Raw genomic sequence first — 18,501 nt, 5'->3', positions numbered from 1 at the left:
GGCAGCGCAGCCGGTCTGGGACGTTTCGCCAAGCGGCCCACCTCCAGCTCGCCGTCAGGGCGGGTTAAGTTGTTTTGAGTCCACGGATGCACAGTCCCCAAATCCCTTCTGACACGACAGTAATCACTTTCAACAGCTATTCGCTGCCCTTTCATAATGCCTCAAATAGTCGGAAGTAGCCACCGCTTCAGTGCGCTAAATGCAGCCATAGCCATAACCGACTAGAGTTCTGCCAGGTAGGTGGGCCTGCATTTCCTCAGCCCGGAAGGGCACATGTAGATCCCGAAGTGCCAGGCGTCCTTCTTGCTATGGCTGCCATGGGGGTGAATGCAATTCAGAAAACCCGGCCTCAGATTATTTGGTGTTGGCCTTCTTGTGGGCGTTGCAAGCCTTAACTAGCAGCAAGGGACAAGAAGGGAGCCCCTAAAATTTGTGTGTGGCAAGGCCAACCCTAGCTTTTATTGCTATTTGTTTTGTGCTGGAATAATTTTTTTGCCTGCTGTAATGCTTTGGTGATGGGCACTGTGCATCTTAGCTTTTTGTGCATGGGTGTTGTGTGCACAAGCTGGGATGCCATTTGGCCTTGACCAATAGTCCTGTTGTATTAAACAGCTATAAATTTACTTTGTTGTTTGGTGACTTGATCTGCAATGCTCAGATATGGTAACCATTATGATTTATCTTTGGAAAACTAGTTTATACCCTGGTAAAAGAAAAGCAAAATACATATTGCAGGTTCCTCAATTAACTTAAAGAGCTGTTGCTTCAGGTGGTCCATGTGGGTGATGCTGCTAGTAACTGTTTAACAATCTGAATCAATAATGGAAACATTTGTAACATACCAGCCAGAGAGATAGGATGGAGCACATAAGTTGGGGGCAGGTTTGTACAAAGAAGTTAATCCAAGACAAACAGCCTTTGTATTAGATTAGAAAACATTCACACGCAGTGCAAACATTACTGAATACTGTACGAAGTACATGGCTCTGTCAGATGTCATAAACATAAAATGTATCAGAAGTTATCTAAATGCCTATCTATCTATCGGATATCTGTTGGATACTGCAAGCTGACTGGTATAATTCATTACTATGTATTTCTACTGTAGGGAGCTAAAAAAGTAATTTTTGAGAATGGGAGGATGTATATCATCAAATTCATCTTGGCTGCAGCTGTTCTAGAGTAAGGCCACTTCGATAAAGGTTTTGGAGTGAAGGTGTATTGAAACAGCACAGGCTGGAACTCAAAAACCACTTACTGATTTCTATTCTGAATGCGGTTTGTTCACCAACAGCCTGAGGCTAATAATGTAGGGTGGGAGTGCAATCTAAAAGAGGTGCTCACCCATTATTAACTTGGTCATTGTTGAATGAATTAGTTCACTTTTCTGGATCTGTAGTCCAATGAACTCTAAAATAAGCAGTAAGCACACAGGTTAGATTCCCCCATAACAGTGTTTCTCCAAGTGTGGTCTGAGGACCACTGGGGGTTCTCCAAGACCCTCTCAGGGGTCCGTGAAATCAAAATTATTTGCCAGCCTATGTTAAAAAATAATACAATATTAAAACCCCATCAAACAATTGTGAAAAGAGGTAGTGGCAGCGAATGTGTCAATTTTCATTTTTAATATGGTAAATATTGATAAAGATAACCCATAGAAACAAAAGCTGTTTTGGGGCTGTCCATAATTTTTAAGAGTGGGAAGGGATCCTGAAAGAAAAGTTTAATAAACACTGCCCTAGAACATATTGGCTAGCTTGTGATTCAGTGTACAAGTAGGTTGTGATTAATGCAAGTTTGAATGGTGTGATATTTGATTTAGTGCAAATTATAAATTGATACCAGGTTGCATTTAATGCGAGCCTAAATTCAGTTAATGCGAAGCTAGCACACGTGTGGTTGAGGCTAGTATGTGCACAGTTGCCATTGGGGGTTTAGATGTTAATCACTGCGTGTGCAAAATGGAGAAAAGGAAGGTTCCGTTTGAAGAAAAAAGCTCAGAAAAAAGAGGCTCATTTTGAAAAACTACAGCAGAATACAGGAGATAGCAGGTTCACTTTGGATATGGGTATATCCTCCAGCTTGTCCTTTGTTCACTTTATTTATTTTAAATATTTATGAGATCCATCCAGAAGATCTCATGGCAGGTTATAATCCATTAGAAAGTAATAAAAAACACTAAAACAATGTAAAAAAGCTGAAGGATGGTCTAGGTAACAATCTTGCTACCACTTCCTGCATTACCAATTATTCTTTTAATCTTTTATTGTAGTGTTTCATTAATAAACATATAAGAATTTATGTTTAAAAATTTTCATGGCCTGTTTCCATTGAGCTGGAACCAATTACCTTATCTTCCATAGAAATATCACTTCGAATAGTGCAAGTTTGAATAATGCAACCATTTTGTGAGATTCATTATCAGCACTAATCAAGACCTACCTGTATTGTGAAAATATAGCCATAGCTAAATGGATAAAATTGTGTCTGCTTATGTAACCATGACTGGGGAAGAACTTTCCATATGTGATGTTATGCTAGTGTAAAAAAAGTCCTAGACAAACATTCGCTCCAAATCCAGAGGGAAAATTGCAATTTCTACTATCTCTGGATTTCTACAGATTCTTAACATAATCATTCTGCTTATGTATTTTTCCTATCTGGATATAACATATATAGAGCATCCATATGTCACCATGTTTAAATAATGTGCCACAGTAATGCATTTTCTCTTCAGTACTTTGTCAAATATTATTTGCATCTTATTTTAGGAACAAAACAAATCTGCTTCATGGTACGTCAGACCATTGGTCCATCTAACGCACTAGTTTTTCATGGACCCTTTTTCAAAAACTGAATCCAGTGTTATCAAGATCAATGGCCTACACCACAATCAAAATGAAGAATGGACATCTACAAGGGTGAAGTCTGGCATATCAGAACATCTTTAAAGTGTTTCCCACCAAAATTTTGCCACCTGGCAAGGAGGTTTATGAAAGAGTGGCAGTCCCCAGGGAGGCCATAGATCACCAGCAGTTTTACCTCCTTTCTTGCAGCTCTACCATTACCATCAGCCTGCATTGCATCTGCATTGCTTGGATATTTTTAGCACCTGGTCTGGAGATCTCTGCAAGGATGGATGGATATTTAGCTCAGGTTTAGAGCATGTAGTGGGTTAATCCCTGTAGGTTTTACTCCAAAGGGGGTTGGCCTTGGGGGGTTACTCCTTTAGGATTCTCAGGGAAACGTCTTTCTCTCTTTTGCCAGGAAGTGGTATGGATATTGCTAGGGATAGTTGGGCCATTCCTGGCTGAGAGCATGGGACTGATTGCAGGTCATATTATAATCCGTCCCTGGGTGAGAGTTGATGGGAGAGATAAATGCAGCTGCGGCAAAATGAGCTGTTAAAGGAGTGTAGCATCAGTATGCTCTAAATAAAAGCTCCCTCCTCTTATTTTCCCCAGAACAACCACCCTGTGAGGTGGGTTGGGCTGAGAGAGCGCGACTGGCCCAAAGTCACCCATCTGGTTTCCATGCCTAAGGGAGAACTGGAATTCACAGTCTCCTAGTTTCAAGTCCAGCACCTTAACCACTACACCAAATGTTGTATGTATGTTTTGGGATATGTTCAAGGAGTTGATTATCAGCTTCCACGTTTTGTCTACACTTCTGCAGTCTTTGTTTTCCCAGATTTTTAAAATCTGTTATCTGATTGATGATGGACTGACAAAAATGTCAGTGTTGATTCAGCAGATTCCAATCTTCCAAAATTATTCTTGTGCTGGATTTGGAACAATGAGGTTCATTCTAGACACTAGATGAATAGGACAGTACATGCATCAGAGGTAATTGAATGAACATGTTTACACTTCCTTTATACATGATAATTTATCATAAACCTCAGTCTGCCACTTTTAATCCCATAGGAAAAAAACTAATTAGTGTGGTTGCCAAAATGGAATTTTAATAAAGCCCTCTGGTTTGTTTGATGAGGGAAACACATGAAAGAAATGTCCAACGTCTGCTAATTTTAGGCTGTATTTTGCAGATTCTGAATACGATATTAGGATGACAGTGTTCACAGTGGTAAAGTACTAAACTGAGTTGAAAGACAGGAGTAGCAAGGTAAGCTATAAATCAAATGAATAGATAATACAGCTATCTTAAATGGCTCTTTTGGTTCTACCAACAGCATTGCTTGTCCATTTGCAACCTAATAGACTTCAAAGGATCTAGAGAAAAATAGTTTGATAGCCTCATCCTCTCAGTGCAGATGCAACTGTCTTAATAGAATGAAGATGTTTTGTTGTCTGAAATAAAAAAAATAAGATTCTGCCCCTTCCATATATAAAAGTTGACTGGACTGGCTGTCAAACCTTACTGTCAGTTTGATGACAAGAGAATATCCACCACAGTATTGGGTGTATTAGGCTGTTCTAGAAGGACCAGGACAAGCTCTGTGTCATATATAGTACAGTTGGAGGAAGCCATTTAGACTGAGTCAACCCACCATCTCTGTGCAGGAATCCAATGAAGTTTCCTTTACTTTGCTTCTAGTTAGCATTTTGCCATTTTTATTGAGCACTGCTCTTTATTTTGAATAGATCCATTGTATTAGCTTTAGTTTCTTTAATCCCAATGTGGTCCTTGAACCTTTATATTAATTCTGATCCTCTTGAACAAATGGGATTATTCAGTTACTACATTCCAATCATGGGAATTATCCATCAGGTTTCTGTCATGCCAATAGACATTTGTCTTCCTATATTAAGAATTCAATGCCAGCTAGATGGCAGCATTTAATCAGCACTTGGCTGATCTCAAAAAGCTAAGCTACCTCTACAAATACTCTGCATGTAAATATATATAGTTATGATCCACTGCTTATTTCCTGAAACAAAATGTATAGCAAAAAATCTGATGGGAAAGAAATTCACTCTTAATCCAGGTTGGATTGGAAATAGCAGAATGGTTAGCATTTATGCTCAAGGGTGCTTCTTTATTTTCCTTCATAGTGGAACATGACAGATTTTATAGTCCAAAATGTCAAGATATCAATTATTCATCCCTGTTTTACAATAAAAATAAGCTCTAGGGCCAAAGCTTGATGGATCTGTTTGACTCATATACATTTTCACTATTTCATGGAGAATTATATTATTTTTCAACTGCAGTGGATATTGCAAACATTCAGCTATTTCAATAATCTCTTCAGTCTGGCCCATCTACCTTCCCCATTATGTTTCCATTCTTTTACTTCCATCAACCTTGCCAAATATTTTTTTGCTAATCCCATCCCGCTACCCCCCCCCAAATAAAATCCAGTTCATGACTACAATGATAAAACCATGCAGTTTTTGGGGCAACAGCACAACATGGATTTGCCATTGTCTTTTTCTAGAATATCTTTTAATTGTCCAGTCTAGCCTGGAGACCTGCTGTTTCTCAATTGTCTCTTTAAGCAAGCTGGTCCCCTTAGCTTCCAAGGCCAAAGACAACTAGGTGGTACCATCAGCTGAGACAAAAACCTGTCTACTTCTGCTCAAGGGCAAGATCCAAGTATGAGTGTATGGCATTGCAATTTTCATTTGAAAATATTCAGGCTTCCAAATATCAACATTTTGGATTTTCTTTTTCTCCAAAGACAAAACTCTCTACATGCAGTTGTTGCCCATAAAACTCAGGTGACAGAACCTAGTCCCTGAATTTGAGAAACACCCAATACCTTTGCAAAGTGGCTTTTTGCTCTCTCCCCACAACAGTATGAATCACAAGTACTTCATGTAAAATGAAAGGCGTTTATTAAGCAGGTGATCAAGTCTTTATATAGGGTACAGAAACAAATCATACATACATTTGATATATGTGATGTGTCTGAAAGCAACAAATCAAACCACAAAAGATATTGATGTGCAATAAAGGCTTTCTTTAATTAGATGTTAGAAAAGACAGACACCCTTAAAATATGTTGCATCTCCTTTCCCACCTGGGTTTCTTTCTTTAACACTTGCAACTTTAATCAAGGACTTCAGAATGCAGCCCTATTGTTTGACTGACAGTCCCTGAAAGGCCTAGTTTTGCACATCAAAGGAAAATTTTATTTATTTATTATCCTGCCTTTATTATTTTTATAAATAACTCAAGGTGGGTAAAACATCCGTATTACTCCTTCCTCCTCCTCCTTTCCCCACAACAACCCTGTGAGGTGAGTTGGGCTGAGAGAGTGACTGGCCCAAGGTCACCCAGCTGGCTTTTGTGCCTAAGGCGGGACTAGAACTCCAGGTCTCCTGGCTTCTAGCCTGTTGCGTTAAGGGCTAGACCAAACTTTGGCTCAAAGGAAAAACATGGTTTCCTAGACTTCAAAAGGAGGCATGGATGCCATGCTCAAATGCTAGTATCATCATTAAAACGCTAATAATAAAGCCTAAAATTTTATGTAATACAGTTTTGTACAGCTAAGCTGATATTCTCCGATCGTGCATTTCTTATTTTCCCCAACCACCTTGGCTATGAGATTCTAAAAGGCTCATTGAGATAAGCATGGCTCAGAGACAAGAAAATAGGTGAAGTTCGCTCCTGCTCCAATACGAAGGCCACCAAGCTGCTCCCAAGTGGGAGAATCAGTTTAGTTTCAAGTCACTAAGGCACCGTGACTTTTTTTCCCCCTGGTTGACGGTTTACACCAGTGTTTCTCAACCTCGGCAAGTTTAAGATGTGCGGACTTCAACTGGCTGGGAAATTCTGGGAGTTGAAGTCCACACATCTTAAATTTGCCAAATTTGAAAAATACTGCTTTACACGTCGCACGTTGCGAGCTGGGATAGAGCCGCTGCACTCCAAAAAGTCTCCAGAGGACTTGCTACGTTTATGACGCCCTCCAGTCGCGCGCGCATCCTCAACGCCAGCCGAAAAGCCGCTGAAGATTCCGGACCGGGGGGGGTGTGAGGTGTTTGCTCTCGCGAGAGTTGCTGTCAGCGGCACTGACCCGCGTGGTTGGGCACGTTGCAGCGTAGAATCTTCCTTTCCTCGTTGCCCGGCCATCTTGGTGTCACTCCTCTGGTGAGCGGGCCCCCGGCCTTTGGAGTTGGAGGCGGGCACAGGGCGCGAGGGGTGGATAGGTAACGGCTGTGCTCGGCCGCGGTGTTGACTCTCTTCCTTTTGCGCAGGCAACGGCAGGGCCGACGTGAGCCGGCAAGATGGTGGCCGCCAAGAAGACGGTGAGTGAGCGAGCCAGCCAGTCAGCCGGCCGACCTAAGGACAAAGGGGGTAGATCGGGGTACTGCGTCCAACTCCGAGGGCCCCAAATATTACGGAAGGCCTCTGTCTATGGCTCACCCGCGACGACAGAAGATTTCTGGTCAACGGGGTGGAGGGTTGCTTATAGTAATAAAGCCACTGATGATACCTCGGGAATGGCGAGGGGCCTTGATCAGCCTCCTTGAAGGCGCGGCCCATTTCGGGACGTTCTGCCATAGTGCCTCTATGGTGGTTGTCGTATGAGATAGCAAAGGTAGATGCTGGGAGATACAGACGCATGTAAGCGTCTGTCTAGGTCTTTGGGTGATGGCGATAGGTTTTACATGATGCCGGCTCCGTCTGAATGTGCTCTATATGTGCACGTGCTGACAGGTATTGCATGGGAGGCTTTGCTGCAGCTGTGAAAAATGTATGTGGCTGGAGTTTTGTCATAGCCCTTCTTTAGCTGTTTAAATATTACTGAAGTAGGATTGCTAACAGTCTTTGCATGATAAAGTAACGTAAAGATACATTAAAATGTCTTAAAAATGTAGTAATCCATGAATATTAACTAGTGTAGGGGTGTTGTGGTAAGTATGCTTTATAAAAAAATCTGTCCATCTGAAACTGACATGCTTTTGAATAAATATTCAGTCTATAGGCACGTTTAAACAGTGTTTAGTTTTTGAAAGCATACTAGGATGAAAAGAAACACTAGTATTTGGATCTATTTAATGCTACTGGTTAAGTAACTTATATTATGATTTCTCTCTTTAAGTTACATGTTGTGGTTTGGGTAGATGATTGAACAGGAACTGGTAATAGAATTACAAGGATGATTAGCTTTTGCCCTCAAACCACTTAGTTTTTCAGACTGGATGATACAGTTGTGTTCTAATGACTCTTGACTGAGTTTTTGAGAGAAAATTTAAAGAGCCTTAATTGTGTTTTAATTGGGATTCTTTTTAGGTATTTTGGCTGCATTGTACCATCTAATAAAAGCTTGCAAACTATTACTGTTCAATAAAATGTGACATTTTGTGATGGGGTCAGCATATAGAGCCAGGCATCTAGGGAGGAAATAGACATTTTGATGTATAGCAGATCCCTGGTTTAAGAACAAGTTCCTTTCCTAAGTCTGTCCTTAAGTTGAATTTGTATGTAAGTCAGAACAGTTATTTAGTATCAATTAGTCAGATGATTGTCTTAGTATATATTTTACCTTTCTATGCATATAAAACACATAAGAAACATTTCCAAATACACTAAAACATCTTAAATGTAATAAAATAGTATTGTGTATTTAACTTAAAACATTGTACTCAACTCAGATTTTTAATATAATAGGCTTTATGGCAGTCCGTTCTTAACTAAGAATCGTCTGTAAACTGGGACCTTAAACTGGGGACCTGCTGTATTATGCATTATAAGATGCAGAAAAAATTCTATACATCCATTTTTATTTTTATTTTTACAGAAAAAGTCTTTAGAGTCCATAAACTCTAGGCTTCAGCTGGTTATGAAAAGTGGTAAATATGTACTTGGATATAAACAAACTCTGAAAATGATTCGGCAGGGCAAAGCCAAGTTGGTCATCCTAGCTAATAACTGTCCTGCTTTGAGGTAAGCACTTTCTGAACAGTAGCATTAAAGGATCAAATAAAAGGGTCACTTTGTTACAGTATTGATAAAAGGGCCTGACCATCAAATGCAAAAGATACACGTGTCATATAGGTCTTTTTGGTTCTTGTATATAGCTTTTCAAATATATTGGTCATCCAGAGGCTGGATATCTATTGGTTGGGGAAACTGAATTTAGATTCCAGCAATGAGGGGAGGTTGGACTTGACCCCTTCCAACTTCGTAATTTTGTGATCTTGTAGGTTACTAACTTGATTTTTAAAAAAAAAATGCAGGAAGACTAGAATGTGCGATAGGGTGATGTGAAGTTAAACATTCTGAATGGGTATAGTAGAAGAAAACTACAGCACTTCTAGAGGTTGATCTGCTCACTGGAAATGTATTATATTGGAGTGTTAGAATTGATAAAGAGTATGTTCTGCATGCTTATAGCAATTATGCTATGGCATATACAATTTATAAAGCCTTTATGAGATCTCGTTTTGCAACATTATCTGTATAATTCTCCCATACCCTTCTACTAGATATATGGAATATTGCCAGCACCAGTTATCAAGGTCTTCCACTAATAGCTGGGAGAAACTTAGTTTACTCAAAGCTAAGTTCCAACCTATTTTGCAGGTCAAAATAGGTTTAGTCTAGCCTTAGTAATGCATTAGTCTCATAAAAACTAATGAATAAATTGAGATTGAATTAAATAGTTGTTGTATTGTACTGTGTTTTTTGTTTGCTGTCCAGAGTTCCTTCTGATAGATGGGTGGCTATATAAGTTTGTTAAATAAATAAAAGCAATAAAAATTAATTTTTAATGTCCCAGCAGATTCAGAAGTAAAATGTGACTTAATCTGCAACAAAGCCAGATAATTTAAGTACTGTATATTTGTTTATGTTAATTTAGAAAATCAGAGATTGAGTACTATGCTATGTTGGCCAAAACTGGTGTGCATCACTACAGTGGCAACAACATTGAACTGGGAACAGCTTGTGGGAAGTACTACAGAGTATGCACACTTGCTATAATTGACCCAGGTATGTATGTTATATTTAGTATCTTGGTGTCTGGATACAGCTGATTTTTTAAAATTTGATTTGCCTCTATCCTGGTCCCCTCACTAGGATTTTCTAGCAGTTTTATTGAATTGAGAACTCTGTGCTTCAACATGCTAATACAAAATGAATAGTGCTTTCTAGAGCAAAAATCGTATAGTCTCATTCATATGTGTGGTTTAAGAACTATCAAGTAACATTATGCTATGATGGTGGACTTGTTTTGTAAAATGTCAGTGGACCTGTCAGGCTTTTGACAAATATAAATACTTGTACATAGACAAATATAAATACTTGTACATATTTATACATACATACATACATACATACATACATATATATATATATATATATATATATATATATATATATATATATATAAGGTAATACATTCAAGCTAAAGTATAAACTTGTTAAAGGTGTTAATGTTGTTTTTAGTTTTTTACTTTTAACTGATGAACAATGATATTTCATCTCTATCAATTTCAAAATAGTTAAATTTAAATATTTAACAGAATCAAGGACTGATACGGCCAGGTTTTGTTAAATGCTTTAAACTTGCTGTTTGCTTTCTAAATGGCTCAAACTGCCAAACTTGTTCTTAGATTGTTACTATCTCAATTTTCCTTCTAGATGAATGGTTTTAAAATGTAGTGTTAAATAAAGCAATTACAGTAATGACAATTAGTTGAATCAATAAATACAAAAATTAAAACTAAGTCCATTTTTAAAAATATAAAACCAAAATAATAGGCAGTCTTAAAGATGATGTGGCCACAGAATAGTTATACTTGGCATCTCTTTGTTTCCTGAAAAAAGAGAACCTGGGGCCAGTCAAACCACTCTAGGGAGATGGTTCCATAATTGGGGCACTTTCATTGAGAAAGTTCAACTTCTGGCTGTTGCACTATGAACCGTTGGTTGGAATGGATCTCCCCTGCTGATCTTAATTCATGACTTAGATGGTATTGGGGAGGTGACTGTTTACTACTTAATATTTAATAAACTAATGTCAACATGTTAAAATGTAATAAACACAAAGATTTATATCCTCACTAAAATAACCTTGGTCCTGATCAGAAGAAAATATTTTTGTCAGGAGGACATTGAAATTGATAGAACAAATAACTCTAGAATTAAGCATCTGGTAACTAAGAGAGTTCATTCTTCCCTGAATGTGTTCTTGAAGCACATTGGAAAGTTATTTGTAAGAGGCTAAGGATTTAAACCGTATGTATTGGACATGAGAAGTCAATTTATCTTGATGCAAAGATAAATGCGAATATTCTCGCTGTTCTGGTTTTGTTAGTAATCAGCACAGGCTAGACATTCGCTATATTATCACTATGCACTGTGTCCCCAGAACTAGTTTGTCTCCCTAGTTCTGGCTTTTAACTGCAAGTAACATCCGCTGATTGTACTTCGTAGTATGATCTATCATTGGGAATAATGTATTCAAATAAGGTTATCAAGAAAAAATTTGTAATACAGCATACATGACAGTTATTTGAGTTTTTTATAAAAATAGTAAAGGTGGGATAAAAATTAAATAAATAAAATAAAGTGTGAAGTTTGAATACTGAAGTATGATTTTTTCCCCCCCAACAGGTGACTCTGACATCATTAGAAGCATGCCAGAGCAAACCAGCGAGAAGTAAAATTAATAGACTTTAAATTTTGTGTAATAAAACTGGCTAGAAATCTATTGTTGGTATGAGTTTTTGTAAGTCAGACACAGCAAGTTGTATGCAAAAATTGATGGAGAAAATAAATAGTAAAGGTACAGGTCAAAATTAAAGAAAATAAACTAACTGGGAGTTAAAGACCCACTGGGATTAAAGAATATAGCCACATGTTGGCTATGATGATCGAATACTGTATTTATCTAAAAGGGAAACATGACAGAAGAAAAATATAAACACAAACTCCTCTGTAATGTCCAGCTTCCCCACCAACCTTGGAGCACCCCCTCCATACATGTGCATGTACATATGTATGCATATTAAGCGTGTGCAGAGCATCTGAAAACCAGCAGTGGATTTTAAAGGAATGGTTAATTTTGTGATTGAAAACCACCTAGAGTCACTTAGTTTATAAATGCAGGAAGGAAGGAACCAACCATCTTCTAATTAGGGCTGTGCAATGTTCCAAATTCAACGTGGAAAAAGATTCTGAGCATGCTGGGAGATCTGCAACTGCTGTAGAAGTTGCTACTGCTGCAAAATAGGAAAAAATGCTAGGCTGGAGATAGGTAAAAGGAAAGGATAAGTGTGTTAGGAAGAGAAAAAAAGAAGGGGGGAACAAAACTGAAGATGAAGTGAGGGAAAGAAGAGAAGCCCTGTTTAAGAATTGTAGAAAGTAAAATTCAGCAAGCAAACAGTCCATCTGAGCAATTACTGGACCTCAAGAATAATTCATCCTTTGCAGCAGCCTTTAATCATTTGAATGTCATGCTAATTCTTTTATTATCAACAAGGGAGACTTTACCTTTCAGGGATTCCCCCCCCCCCCCCGGTATTAACAGTAACTTAGGTTAAGCAAGACTTCTATTTAGAAGCAGAAAAGCCAGACAGAATAGCTTAAAAAAAAAAGATGGTGGGAGAGGATATAGGATTATTGGATATAATTTATTTTTGGCATAATTCAGAGCTGAGGCACTTAATTTGTTCCGAAAGTTCTGAAGTAGTAATAATGTAAATGTTCATTCTGGAATGAATGAATTTTCCTGTGTGATGGCTATCCATTCCTTCAAGTATCTACTGGTCAACATTGTTAGAATACTTGGGTGACAGATCTGTTCAAGAATATTTTTTTAAAAGCTAAGGCATTTAAAATTTTGCAGTATGTCATTCTAGCAATAAAAATACATTTTATACATTATATGTGTTTCCCAAAACACCATCCCAAATATAAACACCTAGTGGTTAACATGAATGTAGGGAGTGTGCCCTAAATATGCTGGTTACTTCTCCCCAATTTCCCTATCATCGATCACTTATGGGGAAAAGTGCTGACTGTAGGAAGGGCTTAAGCACAGGGAAATAATTATTTGCTATTAATGCAGATATTAGCATTATTGTTATATGAGAAGCATAGGAAAACCATTGTAACACCTGACTGTATCCAGTCTGTATTAGAACCAAGACTAAACAATATTTGTTTCTAAGTATTAAAAATTGCCTTTTATACCACTATTTTATTATATTACATAGCTTCTCAATTGAAAAAAAATACAGTTTTATAAACAGTTTGTAATTTTATCTATATTGTAGTCAATGCAAAAATACAATATTACATGATACTCTAAATTACTGGAGTTATACATTCTCCTTTTTTGTGGGAGACATACATACCTACATAGCTTCGATACATTCTCCTGTGTATAAATATCCAACAAACATATTGCTGCTAAGGACATTTTTTTAGTATCTTAATCGATTTTCCAAGGCTTCCATTCTTTTTGCCATTTCTTCCAGTAAGTACAAGTTAAGGAAAACAACTTCAGGATGGTTCAATATTTAATACTGAGAACATCTACACCTATAATGAACAAGCTTCTGAAATCTACAGTTGCAGTTAAACCCTGAAATCCCATCAGTCAGAGCTTACTGTACAACTAGAATTGGATTTCCAAAAAAATCCAGTATTGATTAGTTCTTGGACATTTTCTTCGTTTCAGCAATGGGAAAGTGGTATTGTTCTGTTGCTGCTATTAATAAGCAGCTGGGTTAGAAATCCTTGCTGGGCTACTGAAGATCAAGAAATTGTACAAGTAGAACTTAAATTTTCCTCTGACCACAGTGCTATTCAAGTAATTCTATTGTAAACTGTAATCCAACTGTTTAGCCATTATTAGTGGATATTACATGGGAGAGTGCATTGTCACCTGCATCAGTAGTAATATCCTGTTCGTGTGTTTCTCAAAGGCATCAGGTGAAACAGGATAAACTTCTAGCCTGATTTAGTAGGAGTGCCCTTATATTCATTTATGAATAGGGGTATTTGGGTGTGATTTGGGTTTGTTTCTGTGTATGATAGTCCATATGTGAGTTTCCTCATACAGGTGGGTGTTCTTAATTGCACTGGGATGCGCGTGTGTGTGTATAAATAAAATAAGCCTGTAAATGAATGCTAAAGAATTATCTCCTCATGATGTCACCCATTGTAATAGCTCTTGTGAACACCACTTCTCTAGATGCCCATTTCTGTGTTGCCAGTTAAATAGCTGCTACAGTTGTACTTAGAAAATAACCAGAACTAACTGGCTTAGATTGAGGCTTCTCTCTTTATGAACATGAGATCTTCACTGTGAAAAAGAATCTTGCAATCTTCTTTTGGAACAAATATTTAGGCTAGCAATGTTTGCTAATGCCCCTTTCCTTTTTGCTGTTACCAGCTCTTTTCCCATTCAGTTTGAAAGGCTACGAAGACCTGGGAATAGCTTTTTCTGGGGTGGGAGGATTGGTGGAAATAGCTGGCTCAGCATTTTCTCAAGTCAGGCAAAAAATTCAGACCATTTATATAATGGTACCACAATTTGGCTGTTTAGACAACAAATTAGCCCTTAAAAACATGGGTCTATCAGCTACCTCATCTGCCTTTTGAAGAATTTTTATGATAATCAGGAAGCAGTCGTTAAAATGGAATATGGAGCAACTAAATACTTCAAAATTGGGAAAGGAGTATGCCATGGTTGTATGCTGCCACCTTATTTATTTAACCTAACTGCATATATGCAGAACATGGAAAATACTGGGCCAGAAATAAAAGTTGAAATTAAAATTACTGGGAGAAACAACTTCTGATGTGCTATCAGTGTGATGGCTGGAAGCAAGTAAATTAAAGGAATACCTTACTGTTGGTGAAAAAATGCAAAACCTGGTCCATTCAATATATTTTTTTAAAAAAAACCTTAATATGTGATCAGGCAACGTCAATGCAATGCAAATAGGCAGAGAAGAAGCTGAAATGGTAGTGGACTTAGTCTCCCCATGCTCAAATAATCAAAGGGATGGTGACCATAGTCATAAAATAGACAGCTACTACTTGGGAGAAAGACTGGTCAAATAAAAAACAGGTATGCCATTACTAACATCAAAAATAGGCATTGTCAAGGCTCTTATTTTCCCAGTTGTAACATGATTTTGGAAACCTGAACTTTCTTTCAGAAAGAATGAACAAAATGCCTTTGAATTGTGGTCTCTGGAGAAAATTGTAGAGAGTATCTTGGACCACAAGAAAAATAAACAATTCAGTACTACATGAAGTAAAACAAAATTGTTCACTGAAAGCACCTTATTGAAATATCAGTGCTGAAGGTTAAATGTTTTGGACACGTAACGTTAGGGCCAGGGCTATCTTTAAGTTGGCACTGGCCTAAGGCACCAAAGCTTAGGAGGTGCCAATACTGCCTTCCTTCCAAATCAATCTAAAAATACAAACCTTTGCGTTGGTGGGAGGTGGCACCATCAGTCAATGTAGCCTAAGGACCATATACCGTCAAGCCCACACTGATTAGGGCAAAAGTCATTGGAGAAGATCCTGATACTTGGAAGAATCAAAGGCAATTGAAACAGTGACCAACAGAAAACACATTGGGTGGATACTATCAAGGACATAAGAATGAGCTTGTTCAAGGAAATAATCACTGACAATCTTAACAAAATGATGCCCACCAGGTCACATAGTGAATCAACTGAACAACAAACCACATTATATAAACTGCCATTCTGTATTTTGAAACTGCAGCTAGAGGGGGCTCATGCTTCATCATCACTAATACTCTTATCTAGTGATGCGTGTGCTACAGTGTATTAGTAGGCCAAATTCATATGCTACTGCCATTCAAGAAAATCAATGCAGCAAAAGCAATCCCGAGATTTAGCATTATGCATCATCTTAATTCCCTCTATGAGCTGAAATGCCTACAGATTGGAACAAGAACACAATGCTGATAAAGAGTAGTGCATGCTCACATAAACCTGAAGTTCACCAGAGGGCAGAATTAGAAGTACCAGAATCTGGTCTGTTTTTGTTGTTTATTCGTTCAGTCGCTTCTGACTCTTCGTGACTTCATGGACCAGCCCACGCCAGAGCTTCCTGTCCGTCGTCAACACCCCCAGCTCCCCCAGGGACAAGTCCGTCACCTCTAGAATATCATCCATCCACCTTGCCCTTGGTCGGCCCCTCTTCCTTTTGCCCTCCACTCTCCCTAGCATCAGCATCTTCTCCAGGGTGTCCTGTCTTCTCATTATGTGGCCAAAGTATTTCCGTTTTGCCTTGAATATCATTCCCTCAAGTGAGCAGTCTGGCTTTATTTCCTGGAGGATGGACTGGTTTGATCTTCTTGCAGTCCAAGGCACTCACAGAATTTTCCTCCAACACCACAGTTCAAAAGCATCTATCTTCCTGCTCTCAGCCTTCCTTATGGTCCAGCTCTCGCAGCCATATGTTACTACGGGGAACACCATTGCTTTAACTATGCGGACCTTTGTTGTCAGTGTGATGTCTCTGCTTTTAACTATTTTATCGAGATTTGTCATTGCTCTTCTCCCAAGGATTAAGCGTCTTCTGATTTCCTGACTGCAGTCAGCATCTGCAGTAATCTTCGCATCTAGAAATACAAAGTCTTTCACTGCTTCTACATTTTCTCCCTCTATTTGCCAGTTATCAGTCAAGCTGGTTGCCATAATCTTGGTGTTTTTGAGGTTTAGCTGCAAGCCAGCTTTTGCACTTTCTTCCTTCACCTTCATCATAAGGCTCCTCAGTTCCTCTTCACTTTCAGCCATCAAAGTGGTATCATCTGCATATCTGAGATTGTTAATGTTTCTTCCAGAGATTTTAACTCCAGCCTTGGATTCCTCAAGCCCAGCTTGTTGCATGATGCGTTCTGCATACAAGTTGAATAGGTAGGGTGAGAGTATACAGCCCTGCCGTACTCCTTTCCCTATCTTAAACCAGTCCGTTGTTCCGTGGTCTGTTCTTACTGTTGCTACTTGGTCATTATACAGATTCTTCAGGAGGCATACAAGATGACTTGGTATCCCCATACCGCTAAGAACTTGCCACAATTTGTTATGGTCCACACAGTCAAAGGCTTTAGAATAGTCAATAAAACAGAAATAGATGTTTTTCTGAAACTCCCTGGCTTTTTCCATTATCCAGCGGATATTGGCAATTTGGTCCCTAGTTCCTCTGCCTTTTCTAAACCCAGCTTGTACATCTGGCAATTCTCGCTCCATGAATTGCTGAAGTCTACCTTGCAGGATCTTGAGCATTACCTTACTGGCATGTGAAATGAGTGCCACTGTTTGATAGTTTGAACATTCTTGAGTGTTTCCCTTTTTTGGTATGGGGATATAAGTTGATTTTTTCCAATCTGATGGCCATTCTTGTATTTTCCAAATTTGCTGGCATATGGCATGCATTACCTTGACAGCATCATCTTGCAAGATTTTGAACAGTTCAGCTGGGATGCCATCGTCTCCTGCTGCCTTGTTATTAGCAATGCTTCTTAAGGCCATTCAACCTCACTCTTCAGGATGTCTGGCTCTAGCTCACTGACCACACCGTCAAAGCTATCCCCGATATTGTTATCCTTCCTATACAGGTCTTCTGTATATTCTTGCCACCTTTTCTTGATCTCTTCTTCTTCTTCTGTTAGGTCCTTGCCATCTTTGTTTTTGATCATATCCATTTTGGCCTGGAATTTACCTCCAATGTTTCGAATTTTCTGGAAGAGGTCTCTTGTCCTTCCTATTCTATTGTCTTCTTCCACTTCCGTGCATTGCTTGTTTAAAAATAATTCCTTATCTCTTCTGGCTAACCTCTGGAATTTTGCATTTAATTGGGCATATCTACCTCTATCACTCTTGCCTTTTGGTTTCCTTCTTTCTTGGGCTACTTCTAGTGTCTCAGCAGAAAGCCATTTTGCCTTCTTGGTTTTCTCTTTCTTTGGGATATATTTTGTTGCTGCCTCCTGAACAATGTTGTGAACTTCTGTCGAGAGTTCTTCCAGGACCCTATCTACTAAGTCCAGTCCCTTAAATCGATTCTTCACCTCCACTGCATATTCCTTAGGAATATTAGTGAGCTCATATCTAGCTGATCTGTGGGTCTTCCCTAAGCTCTTTAGTCTGATCCTAAATTGTGCAATAAGAAGTTTGTGATCTGAACTACAGTCAACTCCAGGTCTTGTTTTTACAGACTGTATAGATGTCCACCACCTTTGGCTGCAAAGGATGTAGTCAATCTGATTTCGGTGTTGTCCATCTGGTGAAGTCCATGTATAAAGCCGTCTCTTAGGTTGTTGGAACAGAGTGTTTGTTATGCAGAGTGAGTTGTCTTGGCAAAATTCTATCAGCCTACGTCCTGCTTCGTTTTGTTCCCCCAGGCCATGCTTACCTGTAATTCCAAGTGTCATTTGACTGCCCACCTTAGCATTCCAGTCTCCTGAAAATAACATCTCTTTTAGGCGCATTGTCCAGTAGGTGCTGCAGATTCTCATAGTACTGCTCTACTTCAGCTTCTTCAGCATCTGTGGTTGGGGCGTATATTTGGATCACTGTGATGTTAGAT

General features: G+C 38.7%; 1 protein-coding gene and 1 non-coding gene across 2 annotated transcripts; both read left to right on the top strand.

Annotated features, from left to right (window-relative positions):
• Window positions 1-6,970: 6,970 nt before the first annotated feature.
• RPL30 (ribosomal protein L30) lies at window positions 6,971-11,629 on the top strand. The gene is made up of 5 exons (XM_063299533.1): window positions 6,971-7,059; window positions 7,167-7,217; window positions 8,714-8,859; window positions 9,776-9,906; window positions 11,533-11,629. The coding sequence occupies exons 2-5, from the start codon at window positions 7,197-7,199 to the stop codon at window positions 11,580-11,582; spliced, it is 348 nt and encodes a 115-aa protein (XP_063155603.1). The 5' UTR covers window positions 6,971-7,059; window positions 7,167-7,196; the 3' UTR covers window positions 11,583-11,629.
• LOC134495103 (small nucleolar RNA SNORA72) lies at window positions 11,201-11,334 on the top strand. The gene has a single exon (XR_010067779.1). It is a non-coding gene; the product is annotated as a small nucleolar RNA SNORA72 (small nucleolar RNA).
• Window positions 11,630-18,501: the final 6,872 nt, after the last annotated feature.

The sequence above is a fragment of the Candoia aspera genome, chromosome 3 (genome assembly GCF_035149785.1).
Source record: "Candoia aspera isolate rCanAsp1 chromosome 3, rCanAsp1.hap2, whole genome shotgun sequence".
In the NCBI taxonomy this organism is placed as follows: domain Eukaryota; kingdom Metazoa; phylum Chordata; class Lepidosauria; order Squamata; family Boidae; genus Candoia; species Candoia aspera.
Note: the sequence above shows the minus strand (reverse complement) of the source record. Positions and strands in the feature narration are given on the sequence as shown.